The following is a 24,961-nucleotide window of genomic DNA, read 5'->3' as shown; positions in this document are numbered from 1 at the left end:
GGAGTTGACAAGTCCACAAGAAGACATTATTGGTAGCTCACTAGCATACAGCTAGATGTGAACTACATCTCCCACCATTCTCTGCAGATATTTGCCTCTGACTGAGCTACTGGGAATAAATCATAATAAATGGCGCTTGTCAGGTTAGTGTCATTTTAAAGCATTTAAAATCCTCCCCTTTAAAAACTGAGAAATGTGTCCTTTTGGATGAAACAACACAAGTTCAGTACAACATTATGACAAGTTTTTATTTTTAAAAAGTCATTATTCATGCATACCACATAACATTCACATGCAAAAAAAACTAATTTCCCAGTGAGAGGTGATGTCAGAAGCACTCCAGTGACAATGTGCTATCCCACCATGCACTGTCTGCAACGTGAGGTCAAATGTAGATTTTCCACATTCAGCAGGTTGGTAGAAATACTGACCAGCCACAAGGTGGCGGCACAAACTATAGCACGTCCCTTTTTTTTTTGGTATATGGCTTCCTTTAAGTTATGTTTGGCAACATATTTGTCGTGGTAAATGATGCAAAAAAACCTTGTTGCACATTGCTGAAGTTTAAACACTGTGTTCCACACTGTGACAATCACACGTGCGATCTCTGATCTTAAACCGCTAAAGTTTTCACCGGTCCATACCTCTGGTTTCTTAGGTTAGCCTGTTGTTTTCCTACACCCACTCATTTCCCCTGCAGAACAGGAAACCCACTGCAAAACCATTAAATGATTCTTTTTTTTTAAAACTGAGCTAGGCTAAGGACTATTTGTAATTGATGTGTATTGTATGAACACCTTGTCATACATGTTATGCTGTTCATTCTTTTTCCTGAATTAATAAATAATAAATTGAAATTAAACTTAAAACATCATTGAAACACAGTGGAGGGCAGTGCTATGGCTTGGGTATGTAATAAGGAGATACATTTTAAGGAAAACCTTTTTATTATATATATATATATAAAATGGGGTCTGCCACTTAAATAAAGACTAGAAATCTCTTTAAAACCCTTTCTTCCCAATACCTATAGCAATGGCATCACTTGAAATATTGAGCTGCATTTTCAATAAATATTTTGGAATTCTCTACATCAGGGCACAGTGTCAATATGTTAGAACAATGTTGAACATTAGCTCCCCAGTGGTGGAACGAACTCCCCGTCCCTCTCCGAACCTCCCCCTCACTATCCATCTTCCGCCGTGGCCTGAAGACTCATCTCTTCAGACTATACCTAGACTAACCACCACCACGCTGTATTTAAAAAAATTTAAAAAAACAACCCTTTTTCCTGTCACTTGTTACATGTTGCCCCATCCCTGCACTTCTTGGTAATTTGTATTTGTCCTAATACTGTAGCTTATTCTTCTGCCTAGTCGGCTTTGCAGATGTTAGACCAGAATAGTGTTCATTGTTCTCGGCTAGAAATAGCTGTACAAAATAAGTAATTGTACCTTACTGAACCCATGTTCAGCAGATGTCTACGATCATGAAATGCACTTTTTTGTACGTCGCTTTGGATAAAAGCGTCTGCCAAATGAATGTAATGTAATGTAATGTAATGAAACCAAGTTGTAACAATGTTTTAAAACAACGTAGCCACTGTACCCCAGAATATTGGTGTGCTTTGGTTGACACTTTACATAGATGTATACATTAGTGGATGGTTGTTTTTGATGAAACTAACATACAGTGAGTTCAGAATTATTGGCACCCTTGATAAATATGCACAAAAAATGCTAAAAAAAATTCTAAGCTAAAAAATAAAACAGTTATTGACATAAGCTTTATTTTCAACATGTGTAAACTAGTGTGTTTGATTAATGATTAATTGGAATCAACCAAAGTCTTAAATTTTTTAATTAAAAAAATATATTTTAAAAATTAAACTTTAAAAAAAATTATTCTTACTTTTGTTCTTAAAAAATGTTCCTACGAAAAAGCAATATGGGATTCATGACACTTGAAAGTGCAGACCTTTGTTTTTGTGCATGTCCCAGGTGTATGAGATGATGAATGCTGAGCGTGTAAATTTTATGCACAATCCTGTTAATGTGATTAGAAAAAAGAAACAGCCAGGAACAAATATAAATAAGAAAAAACTGATGAATGCTGAAATGTGCTTGGACACGTTCTTACACACAGTTTACGATCAAATGTGTTCATACGCATGTTTCGTGAATGAGGCCCAATGATCCCAAACACACTGCCAAAATAAGCAAGTGTTTCGGGTGCAAAGAGTGTACTGCTCTTTACCGGCCAAGTCAATCATCAGATCTGAATGCAAATGAACCTGTGGTTTCACTCACTGCAGACAAGACTGAAAGAAAAAGCCCCCGAAACAAACAGGAACTGCAGTACAGGTCTGGGAGAGCATCACCAGAGAAGATATCCGACACCATACCCCAAATATCCACAATGAGAAAAATATGCATTTCTACACCGTAATCCTACATCACCTTCCACACAGAGCTCTCCTTCGATAGCCGTCAGTGCAGAGTAGGCTCCTTCTGGTCCGGAGAGAATTCGGGCCATTGCTAATTATGTGTAAAGTACAGCATTGCGCTACACTTCTTTTTACTGATATTTGTTAACATTTTTTTCAGTTCCTCAGGGGACACGGCTGTGGGTTTCCTGGGCGTGGCAGAACCACTTCCTGCGTTGAGCAGCAGGGGTGCAAGTGGCCAGTACTGCTTTGAGAACATTCGGTCCTATATTTCATTTAGCAAAATAAGGGGTATTAGGGGAGTGGGAAACAGAGGGAATGGTGGGCGGCAGAGTGGTATAATGGGTAAGGAGCTGGTCTTGTAACCTAATGGTCATAGGTTCAATTCCCAGGTAGGACACTGCCATTGTACCTTTGACCAAGGTATAGGTATAGCAAGGCTTCAGTATACATCCAGCTGTATCAACGCAATGCAAAAAGTTTTTGTAAGTTGCTAAATGCCTATAATGTAATGAATGGAGAAAGAGTGCAAGAACAATTGAATACAGTTTTGGTGGTGGGGGGATCTGTCGGGAGTAAATCAGTAGGTGAGGTCCAAAAGCTTCAGCTTTTAACGACAAAAAAACGGGATACCCTGCTGACTGAAACCCTCCCACCCTGGACGACACTCAGGAATAATGACACCATCCAGTGGGATCCCAGCCATTCGATTGGCATTCTGGACTGTGGAGAATGTCCAATCAAAGCAGTGCAGTGGCACAGAGCCCAGAAGCCCACAGTGCCTTATTCTGTATGGTACATTAACTCCAAGGTATCAAAAAACCAAACGAAACCACAGCCTGTACATCGGGCTGCTGCCTTACAGCAGTGCTGCGTTTGGTATCTATGGGTAAAGCGGTCTTGCTTTTGATTTGCTTCGGGGGTTGATATACAGGATACACCCGGTTCTGGACATTGGTGATAACATACGCAGCTGCCTACGGGTTCGTCCATCCATGGAGGTGGGGTCCACAGCTGCTAACTGTACTGGCACAGCAGAACATAACATCCTGTGATGCTTGTCCTTTTTTTTTTCAAACCGCTAAAAAGGCAAATCACCCAATTTACCGCCTAAAAGAGCAGCAATCTACAAATGCACAAAAATAAGAAGAAATTGACATACGCTATATGACCATTTATATTGGTCTGGGCCTGGTTTTCATGGTTTGGGCTCGGCCCCTGAGTTCCACTGAATTCTTAATGCAATGACAATACAGACAATTCTGTGCTTCCAACTTTGTGGCAAAAGTTTGGGGGAAGGCCCTTTCCAGTTTCAACATGACCATGGCCCTGGGCACACAGCGAGGTCCATATGGAAATGGTTTTGTCGAGATCGGTGTGGAATGACTTCACTGGCCTGCACAGAGCCCTGACCTCAAACCCATCCAACACCTTTGGGATCAGTTGGAAAGGCAACTGCGAGCCAGGCCTAATCGCCCAATCAGTGCCCGACCTCACTAATGCTCTTCTGGCTGAACGGAAGCAAATCCCTGCAGCAATGCTCCAACATCTAGCATAAAGCCTTCCCAGAAGAGTGGAGGTTGTTATAGCAGAAAAGGGTGGACCAACTCCATATTAATGCTCATAATGTCTGATCAGATGCCGGATGCCAGGTGTCCACATGGCCAAAAGTATGTCGTTTTCTATCATAAGCAACAGCTGTATATCTGTTAAAATATCTCATTTAAAACATGTTTTGGGTTTCGCACCCCTTTAAATGTGTCTCTCTCGCTTTCGTGGAGCACGGGAAAATCTGCATACAGCGAGAGAGCCCGCTAACCTTGTGGACACCGCCGCCACACATCTCGCCCAGCCCTCCGTGAGTAGGCTTATTCCGTCAAAAAAAAACTAAAAAACCCCCCAAAAACAAGTGCATAAATTCAAGAACAGTGACGCTTCGTTTCATATTTACGATATTAATGTACGAAGAGTGCGCTCTGTGTTCTTTCCCCTCCCACTTTTCATGTTCCAGAAATAGGTGGAGAAGGTGAGCTCATGCTTCAGACCCCAGCCCTAGTCTCGCCTCACGGTCCGACGTTTCATTACTTTTTATCATCGCATATGTTAACGCGTTGCCTGTGACAACGGAAGTCTAGGTGAGTACCCTGTTTGTAATTTGGACTTCACTTTAAAAGACAACACCAACAGTCATTGTCCGTGAGGTGAATAAGAGTTAAAAGTTAAAAAAAAAAAAAAAAAGTTTCCGGTTGTCTATGAAATTTTGTGTGAGCAAATGTTTTCTTCAATATCGAACTTCTGGTTTAATAGTCGTAATAGGTATGCGAACACCTGCAATGACTTTATCACCTTTCACTGGTTCATGTCAAATGTTTTATCTTATTTGCTGTATTTCTCCTTTAACCATGTGCTCGGTGTGCTATGGGGAAGTTTGATGGCAGTTTGTACACGAGGAGAAAAGTTCGATTTTCATTTCTGTGGTGAAATTTCCCCTGGTAATTTGTAAACTGTCACATGTGCTCAACTGCAACTGGTTTCATGTTACTGGTTACTGAGGACCTATTTCTGACGCAGTACCTGGTTATTTAAAGGACATAAAATTTTTCACTTTTAAAGTCACACCTTAGGAGCAAAAAGGTATTTACATTAACAGTAAGCCAGTAGTGTCCATACGGCACATGTTGGCACTGTTCACCTAACAGGAGAGAAATACACACAGAAATACAGCGAGCTCCATAAGGCTTGGGGCAAAGACAAGCCTTTTTTTCCTCGATTCAGCTTAGTACCCTAAAAACATAATAACACCCACTGGCTCTAGGGGGTGGGTGGTAGGGGCAGAGAGAGAAGAGAGAGAAAGAGACAGAGAAGGAGAGAAATTAGACATGGGAGGGGGAGGGAGAGAATTTTTTTAAATGAAGAGAGCATAGTATAACATAGTAATAGTATTTAGTAGTTAATTTAATAGTTAATAAATATCATGTTACTGTTGTCATTTATGCTGTTAATGTTGTTGTGGCTTGTTTTATATATATACATCTATATATATATATATATATATATACACTATACATATATACTGTGGTTGATGTTTGCTATCACTACACTTTGACAATATGTATTTTTGAATATGCCATTCCAATAAACCATTGGAATTTGAATGTGAAATATGAATTAGAAAGAGAGAGAGAGAGAGAGAGAGAGATTAGGCCAGCCATTCCATTCGTTCTGTATTCTGATAATAGCAGTGAAGCAATTCTCACGATTCTCAAAAGCAGAAGCATGCAAACAGGACCCTTCCCACATTTCTGCAACTCATTTTTCCTCATTGCGGTGTTCTTGGTGAAAGAAAGACTTGTGAAACATAAACACAAACCCTTTGAGCGAGTCTCTCTCTAGCGTCCGCTGTGGAGTGAAATACATATTTCCGATCACGCAGTGTCCTGAGGCCTGTGGGGTGCGGTATCTGCCTGGAGAATCAGCATCTCCACATTCAGTTAACTGTTCGGAGCCCAAGGGCATTGTGGGCCAGTAACATTTATTTGGTGTTTTGGCATGTTCCGTGGACCTTGCACCCTATAAATAAAGTACCACAACAACAACAAATGTGTCTTGGGATGGATTGGCGACCTGTCCAGGGTGTAATAATAATAATAATAATAATTATTATTATTATTATAACTATAATTATTATTATTGTTGTTGTTATCATTATTATGACAACAACAACAACTTTTTTAATAATGCACTCTTACCTTTTTTCCATCATGAAGTGAATATGGGTCCTAGTTAATGTTTGAATCAGACTGATCAAAAGGTGATCAGGCAGTGCTGAGCACCGATTCAGCAGGCCCTGCTTCGGTGTCATTAGCGCTGTAGCATAGCTGCAGATATTATTTAATGATTTACATGGAAGATTGTGAAGATCAGTGACAGGACATAAATAACTGAGCATTAACGAATGTGGTCATGTTGAGTATAAGGCATTTAATTTCAAATTTCTTTTTTTTTTTTTTTTTTGGGAGTATTTCATCACACATTTTTTACAACTAGGTACACCAGTACCCCCCCCCCCCCCAAATTTACATCCCCAAAAGTCCCCCCCCGGTCAGCTCATTGAGATGTTGCCATGGTGAGGACGCAGGAGAGGGTGGAGAAGCTAGACTCATAGAGAAGTTACAAACAGCAGCAAAAACAGTGTCGGTTCAGGTCTTGCTCTTCAAAAACGCTTGGGCGATGTCTCTGTCCATGTGTGGCATGTTTTCATGAATGTTTCATTGTTTCTGCCCTCAGAATTCAGCCGGTCTGTGCGAACGCACTCGGCAGAAATGAACGTTTCCTCAGTCCCAGCTCCGCTGGCCAACACCACCCTGGAGATGCTGGGCAGCCCCATCCTCACCCTGGCCCTGCCGCTCGTCTACCTGCTGGTGTTCGTCTTCAGCACGCCCTGCAACCTGATCTCCCTCTGGCTCCTCTGCCTGCACGCCGAGCGCAGGAACCCCACCGTGGTCTTCGCCATCAACCTGTCGCTCACCGACCTGCTCTACAGCGCCTTCCTGCCCTTCCAGGTGGCCTACCACCTCCGGGGCAACGACTGGCCATTCGGCAGCGCGGCCTGCAGCGTGGTCACCGTGGTCTTCTACACCAACATGCACTGCTCCATCCTCACCACCTGCGCCATCAGCCTGGAGCGGTACTGCGGCATCGTGCACCCGCTGGGCACCAGGCACTGGCGCACGCCCCGCAAAGCCGCCCTGGCCTGCCTGCTCATCTGGGCCTGTGTGCTGGCCGTCCACCTGCCCTTGCTCCACAAAAACCTGGTCCTCAGGGTGGAGCAGCTCAACATCTCCACCTGCTTCGACGTCCTGCCCAAGGCCCACTTCCCCCGGAAGGCGCTGGGGTACGTGTACTTCGGCACGACCTTCTTCCTGTTCACGGTGCTCCCCCTCGTCGTGCTGATCGGGTGCTACGTCGCCATCGTCCGAAAACTGTACGGGTCCCGCGACCTGGACACCCCGCAGCAGGCCAAAAGGCAGACCATGCGCCTCATCGTGGTGGTGGTGCTGTGTTTCACCTGCTGCTACCTGCCCACCATCGTGCTCCAACTCCTGCACGCAATCTACACGACCAAGGGCAAGAGCCTGTATGTCTACTACAAGCTTTCCCTGGGCGTCAACAGCCTCAACTGCTGCTTCGACCCCTTCATCTACTACTTCGCCTCCCGGGAGTTTCGGCAGAAGTTTCGCGCGAAGATCCCGTGCGTCGCTGGGGACCGGGAAGAAACCGCCACCTCGGACCCGGGGAACGCCTCCAAGGGGGTTTCGGGCCATACGGTGGCCCTGCTGGGACAATAAAACCGCAGCGCGTTTCCTTTTCCACTTCGCAGGCCTCGCGCCAGAGAGACGCGGCGGCTCTGTAGAAACGAGAAGCGAGAGAACAGGGGGCCCCCAGCCGAAACGCGCTGAGCTGAAGGAAACTTCCCATCGAACAACTGACACAGCCCTGAAAGTAGGCCTGTGAAACATTCACTTTCACTGCTTTACAGTAACGTTCTCGATGTTAAATCAACGACTCCGATAAAGTACATTTGACTTTTTTATTAGACTCTGGGAGTTGGAACTGACACCAAACACGTCACTGTGGACACTGGTGTTTTTTTTCCGCTTGAGTCATACATGCTAGCTTCTCAGCATCAGTGTTTCACACTTATACAGTATAATTTAAGCTCACTGGTGAGGGAGCTTCTCACAGAATGCTAACACAGTGCTGTGCGATTGTATTGTGTTCTCCTCCGCTGGATTTTCAGTGTCAAACTGAAGCGATGTGGTCACTAGTGTCTGAGGCCATACCTCGTCCTGTCAGATAAGGTAAGCCTAGCAAGGTATTCCATGAACACAGGTGGGAGTATGCCAGGCCTGAGGGCTCTCTCGGGCTATGATACTGCAAAGGAACACATGGATGAGCCAAGTTATTCACCCTAACCTCCTCTTAGCAGCCCAGAAACGTCTGGCTATTGTCCTGCAAGAGAAAATGCCTCCTCAGCTGGACAGAACCACCTATATTAAGGGGGAGGAAATTTCTGAAATGAAAATTCTGACATTTGGGTTTAATGAATCTCAGAGATAACAGGGTGGTTAGGTGATGTTCTGAATGGAAAGCAAGTAAATTCCGTGTTTGCTCTATACACTATATCAAACATTTTCCACAGCCAAGATTGTGTATCTTAGCTTGAAATTAGGCTTTTAAAACAACATTGTTGTAAGGTTTTCATAGCAAAGGTTCAAACAAATCTTCTATAATTGAATATTATATTATCAATGATGCGGTCTTATTGTGCCTGGTCATCTGTCTAGACAACCGACAATTTTTTACAGGCAGCTGGCAAGGTGGATAGCTATCTAGCACAATCAGCTCGCTATCTTGGTTAGCTGTTATATCTGTGATATATTTTCTATTCTGAGAACCCTAACATACAACGTTTTTTTTTCCACTTCAATGTATCTTACAACATTTTGTCGCCGGGCGTCCATTAGATGAATATTCTTGTAGCGTCCAATCACATCACAGTGTACCAAGCCAAAAAAAAAAAAAAAAAAAAAAAAAGGCATATTCTTTTCACATGCATAGAGTCATAGAGACACAAGTTTCTGATCCACCCTGGGGGAGTGAGAGCATTAAACCTTTTTTTTCTATAATGGTCAGAGGTAACATGGAACAATATAACATCTGCGATGGATGATTTTTCCACGGACCCTGTCTACCGTGGTTGACTGTAAGGAACCATCTGCACTGAGGTGCAGTTGCAGTATTAGAGTAACCTTGTGGGCTGGGGCTTTTTGTGTTTTTATTTCCTTCCCCCCCCCCCACTGGTTGCCGTTTCGCTTTGTTGCTACTGCAGCTCGTTGAAAGCAGAACTGCCACAGGAAGCAGGAAGCCGGTGACACACGAACACCCAGAATCCTGTGAAATTCTGCGCCAGGCACGCACCTCATCCCCGCATGAGACCCAACACAGGACCTGTGACCGACAGGAAGGAAGAACGGGCACTAAACTCTCACTTCTGCAGATTTATTTTTATTGTTTGTTATTGTTGTTGTACACAATTTAAAAAAAAAAAAAATTTTTTGCGACCGTTAGGTTCTTGATTCTTCTGGGTTACTGTGTGTGTTTACATTAAGCTCCTTTTTTTGTAAGATCATGTTTCCAACAACAGGTTGTACAAAATAAATAAATGAATAAATAAATAAATGAATAAATGAATAAATTAATAAATTAATAAATTAGCATGAGAGAAAGAGAGAGACAGGGCCCATTCCCAAACACACCCTCTGGACTCGAGGACTATGAGTCGTGGGCATAAATGAGGTATTTCCAGGGACAGATGGACAAGAGCTTGAGGGACACAGTATATATCGAGGAGACTGTCCCCACACCCATACCTCCTACATCATTGACCTGAACTGAATTTTGGGCAACTCCCTCAGTCTAAAGGGCTGTCCAGTTCCGTTTTTTGGTTTGGTTCCTCATCTCTCCGTCCTTGGTGAGCACCTGTTAATTCACCGGTTTCTAACTTGCACATCACAGATTTCATCACAAAATGGCCGACGGAAGGGAGAGAAACTCAAGGGAATGTGTTAAGCTGCCTCTGCGTGCAGCCCAAGCTTGCAGTGAAGGGGCTTGACCGAGGTGTAACGTTGTGATTTCCTGGCGTACCGTGCGATGGCTAGAGCTCGCAATTGATGGTTATCAATTCAAAATGTCACCCAGGGCTAAAACACAGTTACTAATTCTACATTAAAGTCACGGCACACACTGGCTTTCACAAGCTTCCCTCTGTAATGACCATTATGACTACAGTCAGCTCCGGTTGAGCAATTTGATTGGACAAGAATCATTCTATAAGAGCTGAAATAATGACGCTCGGAGTCATGCTGAAATAATAATAATAACAATAATAATAATAACCATTATTATAATTATTATTATCATTATTATTATTATTATTATTATTATTAAAACTTTAAGTATAAAAACTTGAAAAATTATATATTTTTTTTAATTAACCATTATTTAACCAGGAAAACCCCATTGAGATTGAAATCTCTTTTGCAAGGGGGACCTCACAGAAACAAGAACTTACACCTAACAAAATGTACAAACAGCAAATGTGGAATGAGACAGAGGTGTAACAATAATTAAAAGTAGAGAAGAGGTTAAAAGAGGTTAAAAGCAGGAGCATACTTCAGTCACAGAGTCATGAATTGCATGTTTAAAGCCCACAATTGAAATTAATTTGTCGAGTTTAAAATTCTTTTGCAGATTGTTCCAACTGTAAGCTGCAAAATATCTGAAACCCATCTTACCGAATTCAGTAGAGGGGCGAGGGACTTTAAGGAGTATCACGTCCCTAGAGCGGAGGTGATAACTATGTGAATTTCTAATTAGCAGACAGCTGAGGTAGGAAGGGAGTAGACCAATTATTGTTTTGTAGATGAATATGTACCAGTGGGTCAATCTCAATATACCACCTTTCATTCAGTAAGCTCAAACTGTTTCACAGAAAGAAGAGGAGGTGGTCATGCGTATAACGCATGCATGCATTCACAGACACACGAAGTTACAAAACAACATTTTCTGTGATATCTTGGGACTGTGCTGACACCCGGTCTAACTCCCCTCCCTCCCCCATGCCTTCCTGCCTGACGGTGCAGGCGAGATCCTGCAGTGCAGCAGACGATGAAGGAACCTCTGTTTGACCCACAGACAGAAGGTCTGGGGTAAACAGCAGCGGGCATGTGCCGTCCCAAACTCATGACCGCTGTTGAGAAATCTCTGACCGGCGATCACAACAGCACCAGACCCACCACGCGTCTCCCAGAGACAAAACAGCCATAAATATACACAGTGGTGCTCCGCAGTAAGGGTACAGTAACTACCACAAACTAATAACTGAAATGATAATCACAAATCGTGAACTAATATACAGAATTAACAAGTAATTATCAGCCATATTTTAAAATTCAGCCGATCTAATGCAGTATACGATAAATTATTATATTCCTATACACAGACCAGGCCAAAAGTATTAGGCCATCTGTGTTTTTATATATTTTTTTTTTGAAGAAGAATTCAGTTACTACAGTGTGCATTTTTTGAATAATAACCCAAAGTGTAAACTTTCTTCAATTCCTACCTACAGCAACACAAAAAGTTATTTATTTTTTTTTTTTAGTTTTAGAGGTTTAGGGTTAATTAATATATTTAACATGTATGTTTTTATTGTTTTTGCTTGGAAACATATCCGCTTGTTCTAATGAATCTCACCTAATACTGAAGTGCTTCCAGATACTTCAATACCAACCATGAGCCTTTCAGAGCTAGGTCTGTACAGCCGACAGTTCTTCCCATGGCCCACAGTGAATCGGTTATGAATCAGTCACAGACAGACACTGACGTTGAGCTGGCTGGATGGTCGACTTTCGGTTGGCGTCGACCGAGGTGTGCGTGTGAAATCACTCCGTCGGTTAGAGGTGAGGACTGGGTTGGAAACCAGAAAGTGAAAGCAGGAGGGGTGTGGCTGCGGAGGAGGAGGGCAGGGAGGGGCCGATTTTCGAGGTTTTTCTCTTTCCACCCAGCTCCTCCCTTCCCTGCCCCCTCCCAGCCAGCACATGTAAGGTCCTAACAACGCTTGCTGCCGTGCAGTGGCAATGCTGTAACACTGAGGAAACATCCCAGCAACGTTGTGAGAACATTCTGTGACAGCCAAGAGCTGTAAGCAGTGAAACACTATGGTAACGTACTGACGCTGGGTAATGTAGTCTAATACAGAGTCTCTCAACCCTGGTCCTGGAGGGACCCGCTCTGTAAGCTGGTTTTTGTTCAGACCGTAACAACGAGCGTTGAATTTCAATGAGCTTCTAACTGTTCTGAATCAGACACTTTAACAGGCTGTTGAAGGATGATTTACTGTATCCTATTAAAGCCACATTATGCCAGAAATAGCTACTGTATGTATGCCCTAACAAATACATGTCCCATATTCACAACCAAGGAATTTCAATTAGACAGACCAGCTTGAGCTTTCCTTTACTGTGCTGTATGTACTAAACGGCAAATAATTCCTGTACAAAGAGGTTCCATTTGTAATGGATTAAACTACAAACTGTCAGGTGAAATAAGTTGTGTCTCATTTGCTGGGTGTGTGGAAACCTGAAACCATCGGTGTGAAATGAATAGAGTTTACGGGCAGCCAATGGCATCGAGCCAAGAACTGCAGTGACCTAAAATACGTTTAACCACACAATCATGGTGAAACTTAAAACGCATCTTCAGCAACTTTATTTGATCAAGAGGTTGGCTTTGACAAGATACCAGCGTACACCACGGGCCCCTCAGGACCGAGGTTGAGAACCACTGCTCTAATGCGATAACACACAACGGTCCTCTGCCACCTAGTGGATCTGAGCAATTGCAAGCCCTTTGTGAAACTTAAAAAGTCTGGTCTGTAGGTAGCCACAGCTACCCTGGCCAGTTAACTATATTACAGACACACAGAATGGATAAATATGGAAAGGGAAATGAAACCTGGGTGTAAACTCTAACTGGGCAAAGGAAGGTACGCTTGTCCACTATATATCCAAAGACCTCATTTTACCACTAGAAAATTTGCAAGAATGATTACCTGAATCTGACTTTAAATCCGTACACCACACCTGGAATACCAGCTGTTTCTTAATTTGTTCTTCATCACCATCAAAAAGATCATTAAAAAAATAAGCGGAGATAAACGGTTTGGAAAAGGTTTGTATGAGATTTCTAAAAGCCAGGGACTCTCAAACTGTTACAAGTATCCAAAATGAAAGGCTTTTACTTACTAAAACAAAAAGTTGTAGTTTGTTCTTTTTAAATATCTATAAATGTATTATCACACATAATGTTGAAACAAAATTACTCCCACTTCCCCTTTTAAAATATAAAATGCATCACATTGCACAAATTGAGACATGCCTGAACTGGGTAGTTCCGAAAGATTAAGTAACAGATACCTTGTTGAAAACGAATTATTATTACAACAGAAACGCTTCTCTGATTCAGTCAAATCAGTGTTTGCTTTCGTAATGTATCTGGATTACATGTCCCATGATGGGCACTTAATTGCATGCTGTAGTGGAGGTATGACTTTCTTGTGCGCCCAAGTTTGGCTGTTTGGCTTTAAGGATACAAATAATGAAATTGGTAGGACAAGATTTAAAATTATATAAATGTTTTTTTTATTTTATTTTATTTTGAGAAACACATAAGCTCCCGGGGTTATTTTTTAAAGAATTGTGGATTCTCGATAGGCTAAGGCTACTATTGTTTTTTTTTCTCAATGCAATCGCGTTTTTTATTCCAGTAGTAACATACTTCGAGCAGAACATGCTGAAATGGGCTAGACACGTGTAGAAACTACGGTGACGTGCTTCCTTCTTTGCCAACTGACAACTTAAAACAGGTATCATTTCCTGCTCTCTCCGTCAAATCTTGCGGCGGCACGCATGATTTGGCTGGAGAAGTGGGTCTCTGAGCCCTGAGAAGGGAGTCCATACTTACACTGAGGTGAGTACACGCGCATTCTTTTTGTCCTTTAACGGCAGTTAGCTCGAGAGCTCTAACGGTTTTTGCGCATTCTCCATCTACTGCACGCGTGAGAATCCTCAGTTACAACCGTCTGCACGCGTGCGCCTTCTCGGCGCGACCAACATTAAGTCACATTCTCCGAACCCAGTGTGGAGCGATCCGAATAACTTACAGTAAGAGCCGCGGGCCATTTATAGACAGGCAAAAAGTACCACTCTACCGAAGAATTTTTAAGCTCTGTGCGCATTACAGTTTTTTTTTTCTTTGGTAGAAGGCGTGGATATTTCAGACACTGGCAGTGCATCCTGTGCGTAAACCTCGTGAGAGGGATCGCTGCTAGCCTACAACGGTTACACGATGTACCTCACAATGTGTAAAGCTGATGAAAGCATAATATGATAGAGGTATAGGGGGCAAAGGGTCACCTATGCCGCATGCGTAGGCTGCACACTACACGGTAGGGGATGTGGGCTTCACACAGAGCGCACACACAGTCGAGTTACCACATTTGGCCTCATTTGCCAGCCACGCGGCTGTTCCCATTCGATCAGAGTGGAACAACACCGGCAAGCAAAGCTGTTCAAAACACCTCACCGCAAAACGGCTCCTTTCCCATCTGAATATTAACGAATATTAACGAATATTAACCAATATCCTAGGGAAGAGGTTTTGAGGAGGTGCCCCAAATTAAAAGGCACTCGGCAAACAACTTGAAATCAAGCAAGAAAAATAATAACAGAAACTGGTTGTTTTGTTATAGATATCATTCCAAATAATGGAATGATTGTGCTGCAAGAGGAAGTTCACTTTGCAACTGAAAGCCTACTGTATGTGATATAGTAACTCAATACTATTACCATAACAATATGATGCTACTTAAAAATAAAAACATTTGCTGCCTGTCCAGTTTTTTCCTGTATCCTCAAAAGACTTCGCTTTAAACACGATTTTAATCAAGCATCCACTCGCGCGAATTTACCAGTTGCTACAGTGGGCGGTTATATATTGGAGCGAAACGGCTCAACCACTACTGATACACACAGGAAGATAAACAAAGTGCTGTTGTTCGTACAGCTGTCATTCGCGTGCAAACCGTGGCCACCGCAAAATGATGCAGTTATTCGAACCACTCGGCTGAACTCTGTGGAAATTTTGGTGCTTTTTTTCTGAGGTGTTAACCGGTACACGCACACACCTGGTCTGAGATTTCGGCAGAAACAGGTTATTGACTGAAAACACTTAATCTTCCATGGGCACAACGGCGAGTGTCCTGTTCATCCTGAATTACTAATGTTAGAGCCCACTTACAAACAGTGCATGATAAATATAATGTCAAAGTGAAAGCTACTCTCACCTTCTCATGTATGCATACAGTATATGATGAAATAAATCACATAATGTAACCTTATGCTTGCTGGTATGCATAGTGTTTCCTGTGTAATTAATAATTATTCATACATTTTATATAAACATGACTCACATTTTGAAATATATATCGGGAATATATTCTGACATCAGGATGTGTGTTAAGATTGCAACAATATAATGTGGTGCTGATCATTCAATACAAATGGTACAATGACGGGGTGCAGGGATCAGTGTTTTGACTGCTAGTTTGCAATACAAAATGTCCTGCTGGCAATTCACTGGGCACAGATGCCATGAGTTAGGTGTGCACTCCGCAGTCAGCAAGCTGTGCACATGGTTCAGACTGTGCCACGCATTGTGCGTTGTAGAACTGGTGCAGTTGTAGAGCTGGGGCAGTTGTAGAGCTGGGGCAGTTGTCCGGTCTGCCCTCGGGTGTGTGCCCTCCTTTACGTTTACATTCTCTCCATCAGTCCAGCTGTGGTCTGCCCTCTGCTTATTTCTGCCAGGTGTTGGCAGTTGATCTGCATGCAGGTCAGATCAGCCATTTTCACGTTAGCTAAAAAATGTAAGATGGACAGAGGAAATAAATGTGCTATATGTACGGAGAAGCTCTGATCCTGCTCATGTTGCATCTTAAATACCATATATTTGGCATTAAATGCATTTTGCACCATATATTTCTGATGGAATTCATATCTGGTAAAAAAATATATATTGTTCAGGGGTGTGTGTTTGTGTGTGTGTGCGCGTACATGTATACATCTGTGCGTATGTGTGTGTTTACGTGCACACTTGTGTGCATGTGTGTGTGGGCGCATGTGTTTGTGTGTGTACGTGTATGTATGATTGCGTGCGTGTTTGTGTGTGCGCGCATGTTCTGAAACGTTGAGCCATTCCTCTAACCAGGGTTCGAATTACGGGGGGATATAATATTTATAATATATTATAAATATTATAATATATTTCCCATCAGTGGCGTCACTAGACACCAACCCTAGTGACGCCACTGATGGGAAATATATTTACGATTACAGGTAAGAAGGATATATAAATGTTTCGACCCCCCCAACCTGTTGTTTTTACCCCTTTTGGGGGGGTCCAAGTCTTAATTAGGGGGGTCAGACCCCCCCGATCGGAGATCGGAGACTGCCTGTGCTTTCACACGCGTTTTTTGTTATGCTTTCAAATAAGAGATGATGAAAGACAATACTTGTGAAAGAGGAAGCACGTTTCATCACTGAAACCCGACGATACGCCCAGGTAACCGTCGGTAACCATAACAGAAGGGAGACAATAGATTTTAAAAATTAAACAGCAAAGAATCTCTATCCCTGCTGCATCTGTGAAGCCTTCCAGTAAACTGGAACTGAAATCTTTTCCCGTGAACTAATATTGTTTTTTTTTTTTTTTTTTTTACACAAGATGTTAGTTGCTTGTTGGTTTTACTCCAGTCCCTTTCATAAATTGATATCATTTCCTGGAACAGTTTTGCCACCTTTGCAAAATTCCGCGAAGCAGACATGAGGAAGGCCGACTGACTCCGCCCCCGTTCCTGAAGCCGATTGCCGTTGAAGCTGTGACTGCTGAGCTGAGACCCGGCGTGTTTTTGTCGAGTGTGGTTTGCGTTCGATGACAAGCGCTGCAGCGGCCTCCACGCATCTCACGTTCACAATCGTTTGGTTTTTTTTTCTTTCTTGTCAAAAGCCCAGCGTTCCGAAGGAGGCCCCCCATCGTCCAAAAAGCTCTAAAGAGCGCCTCTAAACGAAGCGCGTGGAACATGTCGACGAGGGGGGTCTGTCTGTCCCCCAAAAAGCAGATGGGTTATGAAAGATGAGGCCCTGTTGTGGGGGGGGGGGGATCGGCGCTGTGAACGCCAGTCGGGTTCACCCCCGCATGAAAGCTGCAGTTCTGCCCTCCCTCGTTTCCGTACCTTCAGCGAGATGTTTCCACTCTCAGTCTGCTCTCAGGCTGTGTACCTCAAGCACAGGGAAGCGTGCCGAGCTCAGATAGTGATCGGAGATCAGTATCTTTTACATGTCGTTTTTTTCCCCACTCAGGATTAGGATTAACTAGTTGGCACTGAATTCATTATTGGGAGCCAAATATAATCTGGAGGCAGATTTAGGTGTGGCATACTTCTGTAATTACATGGACAAACCATGATGAGAGTCAGAGAGTAGTATGATGGTTTGGGGAACTGGGCTTGGAACTCAATGGTTGTGGGTTTGAGTCCAATGCTGGGGCATTGCCATTAGTCCCTTGACCAAGGTTCTTTACCAGAAGGGTTGGATTGTTTGTAGATGGTTTGGAATGGTTGGGACGGTTGGACTGTTTGTAGATTGTTTGTAATGGTTAGGACGGTTGGACTGTTTGTAGATTGTTTGGAATGGTTGGGACGGTTGGACTGTTTGTAGATTGTTTGGAATGGTTGGGACGGTTGGACTGTTTGTAGAAATGTAGGCCATGCAACTCACTCTCTGTTAGAGCATCTGCTAAATGTTGTAACATGATGGGCAATCAAAGGCCTCAAACCGTAATGACGGTGCTCTTGGTGTCATCATATCACTTCCCCCATTGTTTTCATACTGCTGTTTTTTGATTATTATACAAATTGTGTGGAATAGTTTCTTGCAAAGAAAGCGAGGTCATGCTTCTTTATGGTTTCCTTGGTGACCGCCCAAGCGGGGGGGCATGCTGATAATCTCCGCGGGGTCGACCCAGGAGCTGAACCGAGCGGAACATTCTAGACAGACTGCAGTGCGTACCCCACGCACGGACCAAGACAGCTCTGAACAAGTACATGCTTCAGACATTGTGTAAAAAAACATCAAAAGATGTGGTGATACATTTGCGCAATGTAAAATACTTTCTATACAACAGGAAGACCTGTTGCAATGTGTTAGTTTCTCTAAAAGTACTTAGAGAAAGTATTTATCTTGGGTCTCAGACAGAAGGTAGAAAGAGTTTTAAAAAAAAATGAAATGTCAAATGAAGGATTAAAATGAAATTAAAATATTAAGCTGCCCGAACTAATTTTTTAAAGGGTAATCAATCTAAAAATGTGTTGATTGAAATGTATACTTTTGTGTTCACACTGACAATTGGTCAAATCTAAACTCATTACGGTACTACGAACATCTACGCCGGTTACCACGATGGAATGCCACTATGCCCATTGAAAGCAGTACTGAAATTGAACAGATTTACCATAAATCTGCCTTCTGGTGCCCCTCCGTGCCCTGTGACTCAGAGGGCAACCTTTGGCACAGACGAAGTTGCTGTGTCTGCACTCTGACGGGCATGTAAAAGATCGGCCCCTCACCGGTTCACTTGCACTTTTACCTGCCAAGGCTCATTTCGCCCGGCACGCGCTCAAAGCCTTCCTCTCTTCTTCAGTTTGTTTTTTTAGTTTTTAAGGTGAAGTTAGTCTTCCAAATTGTCGCTCTAAAAGGACTTCAAACGCTTAATCCAGGTAAGACGAACAAGATGAAAGATCTTTGGTTCACTGCATTGTTTTAGATTTTGTATATATTGAAAAATGTATTTTAAATCAATCAAGGAAAAATCTAACGGCCGTATTTTGTACAAAAAGTGAAAGAATATTGAGTAAAAATCAGTAAATTCTTTATTAAAACATGAAACCCATAAGATAAAATCATAGTATTATAGTAACAAACGGCATTTCTCATGGTACACCACACAAGAAAATATGTTTCCTTTTGTACTTTAAAAAAAATATCTATAAAATTCTCTATGACTATGTTCTCCCAACACATTTAGTAATTATATGTGAAATGTAAACAAACTTAAAGACCTTTGCCTTTTTACATTAAACTTAAACATTATATATAAACTATTATACATGATATAATTCTTGTGTGTTGAGTCAAACATATGAATTAAATCGTGTTTAAAACAGGGATACAAAAAAAAAAAAAAAAATTTTAAATACCGGCGTTGACAAAAATAGGTAATGAATCAGTTAAAATCAAACCAATGCACATTTCAAATTTGTTCTTTTAGATAATTGTTGGATCAAATTTCTAATCAAACTTTAGTAAAAGTGTTATGTTCTCAAACTGACTGTAAATGAATATACTTTAGTAAGTGTGTCCCATGTATTTTTAATGAGGGGCTGTAAGATTTTCAGGTTTCAGAAGTAAAAGTTATTCCACGGGAATACTTCTACTGCCATGCTCCAAATAATAAAGTTGCTCGATTCGCACGATTTCACGATTTGGTTCCACAAAAACTGAATTGCTGGAGCAATTATCCAAAAAAAAAAAAAAAAAAGACCAATGGGAAATGGTCCTCCAATGGCTAATCATTCCCAATTAATCACTTAGCAAATGACTGACAGCATGCAGACAAGGACAGCACAAGAAGGTCAGCGAAGGGTTTTTCTGTGTGCATTTATTCCTGTTCTCAGTGTTCATTCACTTCTTTTCCCCCCCACCACCTTCCCCCCCCCTCAGCTTGTTCCTTTGGCTCCGGTTTGTCTTCAGAACAGCCGCCACCGCCCCCCCCCCCAGAATGAATTCCACCCAGTCTCAGCTGGACAACGCCACCATAGCCATGTTCCAGGACAAGACGACCAGCCAGGCGATGTCCGTGGTGTACGTGCTCATCTTCCTCATCAACGTCCCGGGCAACGGCGTCTCCCTGTGGCTGCTGTGGTTCCGCACCTTCCCCAAGACGCCCTCCATCATCTTCATGATCAACCTGACGCTCACCGACCTGGCGGTGGGGCTCGCCCTGCCCCTGCAGATCAGCTACCAGCTGCGGGGCTACAACTGGCCCTACGGCTCGGGCCTGTGCAGCTTCATGACCCTGCTCTTCTACTCCAACATGTACTGCTCCATCCTCACCATGATGGCCATCAGCGTGGACCGCTACCTGGGCATCGTGCGGCCCGTGCAGTTCCGCGATCTCAAGCGGAGGAAGGAGTGCGCCGTGTTCGGGTGCCTGTTCATGTGGGCCGTGGTGCTGGCCGCCTTGTACCCGCTGGCCAGCACCGACCTCACCTACGAGGTCAGGAGCCTCAACATCACCACCTGCTTCGATGTCCTGAAGAGGGACATGCTGCCCACCATTCATCACTGGGCCATCTTCCTCTTCACGCTGCTCGGCGTCCTCTTCCTCGCCCCCTTCGTCATAACGGTGATGTGCTACGTCAGCATCATCCACAAGCTGGTCCGAACCAGCAGGAGCTACCAGAAGGGCAGGGCCCTGCGCCTGGCCCTCGCCGTGCTCGCCGTCTTCGTCATCTGCTTCACGCCCAACAACGTCCTCCTGCTGGCTCACTCCGTGCGCCGGCTGTACTTCGGTGACTCGCTGTACACGGCCTACAAGCTGTCCCTCTGCCTCAGCTGCGCCAACAGCTGTGTGGACCCCTTCATCTACTACTTCGCCTCCAAGGAGTTTCGCCGGAAGCTGAGGCGGGTCCTGCGGCTGGAGGACGTCAGCAGCATGGAGGGCGCCCGGACCGAGCTGAGGCGGGACAGCCTGTTCTCCGCCCGGTCCAACCAGGGCCCCCCCGAAAACGACGAGGGCGGAGCCTCCGTCGCGCTGAGGGACGAGCCCGTTCAGCAGCCTGCTTTTTGAGGGGCCTTGAGGTGACCTTTTGGGTTTGCAAGGAAATGGAAATTAGGTGATTTTTTTTTTTTTTTTTTTACCAGCTGGCGTCGTCCTCAGCAAGATGTGCCTTACGGACATGCAGACGGACGTTACGGGCGTGAGTGCTGGCGGGTTTCGGTGTGGACAGCGCCTCTTCTCCCGTTTGGAGAATTATACCGAGCCATATTCAGTCCACAAACTACGCGTTTGGATGGACCTGTTTGTATAATCCAATCATTATGATCAATCTTGATCATAATGATTGGATGACTGGTTCATACAGCCATTTCAGCTTGACAGAGGATTACAGTATTATCACATCTGGGGACAGAGGCATTCTAGATTCTAGTGTACTTCTACGTCATCAGTACAATTCCACAAAGGATGAATGCATGCAAACAGGTCGGATTTGCATTTGTAATGAATTACTTGGAAACACATGCCTCACAACGCCTAGTGACTGAATGTCAACGAATGGTTGTAACAGTATTTCTAAACTGGCAGTGGGTGCGGGTATAACTTATTTTAAATTCTACGGCCATGAACCAACCTTTTTTAATCAGGATTCTATTTTTGCTTTATTCCAGTTTATTTAACTTCTTGCCCTCAAAGGGGCAATACTTGAACATAACTGTAACTCCACCATATTTAATGGTTACACATAATTAGTTTTCTTTTTCCAATGCCTTTAAAAACCTCTGAACACAGACAGATGCTGTTGAGCCTATACGCTGCACCCTTGGCTAAACTTAGTATCATATACGGTACCTGTATAACCTATACATATTCCTCAATAAAAAATGAAGCACTTATATTTTAACATGTTTAATACACAATAAGGCTTTAATAATTTTATTTTGTGCTTTTTTGCTTTAAAATGCTTCCGTTTATAAACCCACTGTGGAGGAAATTAAGGATACAGTGCTTGAGAACTCAAAGAAGGTTTATCTTCAGTTTCAGAATTGAATGTCTCATATACACTTGCCATAAAACCTCACTTAAATATTTTATGTCATTCTGTTGGATTTGCACTGCTTTGTACAAGCTGGTGATTGTGTGACGGGTGCCTCGTTTGACGAAGACTCGTTTGTGTTTTAATAAAGCTTGAACGCAATGAATATTCTCTCTATTTGATCCCTCTTTGTCCTGAGGTTTCTGGAAGGAGCCCGCATGCACCCAACTTGCACTTTAGTTTAATTAAAATACATGAATATAGTGCAACGATACTGGAAAATCACTTCATGACTTCAGTGAGAGCAAAACCATGCAAATGCAAGGCCAAGAGTCACAGAACACATGATGCTGAAATTACGGTGCTAATTATTTTTATTGGACCGAGGAAGACTTCTCATTGCCGCTATGGTAACGTAATCAACAGCCTTTTTTTGGCCATCTTCATCACCTCCTGATCTGACACAATCCTGGGTGTGATTTAATATCTGTATGGCAAACGCCACTCGTGTTTCATCTCTGAAATTTCATTTGCTTACTGGTAGTCATTGGTTTTTTGGGGGGTTTTTTGGTGTGCTTTTCTCCATCACATTTTAGTCAGCAAGAAATATGCCACCGTGCATTACAGGGAAAATCAGAGGTGGTGAGTTCCTCTTTTCCTTTTTCATACTGGATGTGTGTGTGCTATTCAGTTTATATATATGGAATCAGTGTATTTTATAGGGATAAAATGATCTTACTACAAACAAAATGATGCTTCTCACTCCAGGACATTCAAAGACCTTCCTGTGTACAATGATTTATTTGCATGAATAGTTTTTTTTTTTTTTTAGCAAAAATGTGATTAGATAATTAAAATTTTGTAAATTATTTTATTCAAGTGTTTTGCTCTGTTTTTTATTCAAATTAGCACAGATTAGGACTCAATTTTACATGAAGATACTAAAGCATGTCAAACAAGAATGCGTTTGAGTAAACCAACGTTTCTGTAATTCACACCTCACAATCACAGATTAAGATGGAGTGAGATCACTGACAGGCGTGAACACTAACGCTAACCTACTATGAAAACAGGAAACAGGATGGAAGGTATGACACATTATCTGTAGGCAAACACAGCCGTGAATCATGTAGAATATAAGCTAAATCTTTTGCACCCTATTGTAGACATCTTTGTTTTTACTCTTGTCATATTTAATGTTTTCATATCGCATAATAATTTTAATCACAGTGCATTGTATGCAATGTAAAACAAAAAAAAATTACATTTACTTAGACGAGCATAAAAATAAACTGAACTGACATTTTAAAAATGTATTTAAGCAGATAAATATCATCCAGGCTTTGTATGGATGGGGCCATTTTCAAAGACACCCTGGTACCATACGATATTACTATTAACCCCAAGAACAGCTTTCATGTATTGAATAACAGAATTACCACAAGATCAAAAAACATCACAAATCTATTATACAACATTACAATGTAAATACAAATGCAAGCAGGAAGCTGAAATCATCGTTTCATTCTATGGAGGAAATGCTCTCACCCACTTGCTTCGAAACACACAGACTATATGGTGAAAACTCACACACACACACACACACACACACACACACACATATACATACATATATACACACGTGTGTGTGTACAATATATACACACACACATATACATACACACTCACACACACACACATTTGTTTAAAGTTTTGCAAACAAAATGTACAAATGCTCTTTGGCAGAAATCTCTGCAAGAGAAGGGTAAATCAAGGCTGGGAAAAACATGGCTGTCAAAACTAGAACATCCTGTGGTTAAAACCTAAATGACTAATCCGATGAGATACTGAATGCACCCTCACCTACCTGCAATGCCACAGTGCACACTGGAGAAACTGCCGTAGAAAAAGTGAGCATACGCAATTGCGCTGTATGGTAAAGATCAGAATGTCACACAGGTGAAAGTTAGGAATAGCATGACATAATGACGAGAACAGGCCATTCAGCCCAACAATGGTCGGCATTTCCCCGACTAAATTGCAACTAGTGCTCTGATTAACCTACAGGGGCTAGACAGTATCTAACACCGTATCAAGCCTGGTTCTGAAAACCCCCAGAGTTTCGGCCTCCACTACGTGACCTGGCGAGCTATTCCGCACACTGACTACTCTCCGACTCTCGCGGCTACTCTCTCGCGGTGTTCACCAGAAATACATTGACGGTTGCTCCAAAACTAGTCAGATCAAAAAAAACTTACCCCGTGTTCAGCCCACAGACTGTAAAAAATACGTTCAGTCTTTTAAGTGGTATATGTCATACTAAGTTCAGTTATGCGCCTCATGGTTTGCAGGCCATTAGCGTGGTAACAGCTGCCAGCTGCTGCAGAGCCGTGTCAACCACGATCGCAGGTGTTCCCGCATGTTCCTTGATTGAGGCCCTGTGATCTACCTCAACAGCTCAGAGGATCATGCTGTGTTATCTTAGTATGTCAAGCAGGCAGACTCCATTTACCATATTTAGCTAGGCCAGTGGTGTCAAACTCGTTGCCATGGAGGGCCGTGTGTATGCAGGTTTTCATTCCAGCCTCAGATCTTGATTATATAATTAGTTAAATTATTTGCTGAATTAGGGATGCAGGTTTGTGCACAATGGTGCCCCGACGTCTATGGTGACCCGCATTGTCTAAATAAAAATTTTCTTATATTCTGTGCTTCAATGCAGTTAAACACATATGGCCGAATGAGTAATTGGACTCAATTAAGGCAGCATTAATTGGTTGGAATGAAAACCTGCATACACTGAGCTAGGCTATATAGTGACAAGAGTAATCTACCTGAAATAATACTAACATTTTGTCACATTTGAAATTATAGGCTACATGCTTCACAAAATCACCCAGCTGTAATGTAACCTATCAAGCTTTTTTTTTTTTTTTTTTTTGTTAAGATTAGCAGACGCAGATACA

At 42.7% G+C, this 24,961-nt stretch overlaps 2 protein-coding genes and 1 long non-coding RNA gene across 3 annotated transcripts; 2 read left to right on the top strand and 1 right to left on the bottom strand.

Annotated features, from left to right (window-relative positions):
- The first annotated feature begins 4,518 nt into the window (after positions 1-4,518).
- Positions 4,519-9,127, top strand: LOC135240979 (P2Y purinoceptor 8-like). The gene is made up of 2 exons (XM_064311064.1): positions 4,519-4,581; positions 6,734-9,127. Exon 2 carries the CDS (start codon positions 6,769-6,771, stop codon positions 7,792-7,794), a length of 1,026 nt encoding a protein of 341 aa, XP_064167134.1. The 5' UTR covers positions 4,519-4,581; positions 6,734-6,768; the 3' UTR covers positions 7,795-9,127.
- Positions 9,128-13,522: 4,395 nt separating this feature from the next.
- On the top strand, positions 13,523-22,161 carry p2ry8 (P2Y receptor family member 8). Its single transcript, XM_064310645.1, has 2 exons — positions 13,523-14,038; positions 19,903-22,161. The coding sequence occupies exon 2, from the start codon at positions 19,961-19,963 to the stop codon at positions 21,029-21,031; it is 1,071 nt and encodes a 356-aa protein (XP_064166715.1). The 5' UTR covers positions 13,523-14,038; positions 19,903-19,960; the 3' UTR covers positions 21,032-22,161.
- LOC135240747 (uncharacterized) lies at positions 15,075-24,448 on the bottom strand. The gene is made up of 3 exons (XR_010325771.1): positions 24,254-24,448; positions 23,863-23,924; positions 15,075-15,983 (listed from the first exon to the last, which is right to left on the bottom strand). It is a non-coding gene; the product is annotated as an uncharacterized LOC135240747 (long non-coding RNA).
- Between the last annotated feature and the right edge of the window lie 513 nt (positions 24,449-24,961).

This window comes from Anguilla rostrata, chromosome 15, assembly GCF_018555375.3.
Source record: "Anguilla rostrata isolate EN2019 chromosome 15, ASM1855537v3, whole genome shotgun sequence".
NCBI lineage: Eukaryota > Metazoa > Chordata > Actinopteri > Anguilliformes > Anguillidae > Anguilla > Anguilla rostrata.
This window is presented reverse-complemented; position numbering and strand designations above follow the sequence as displayed.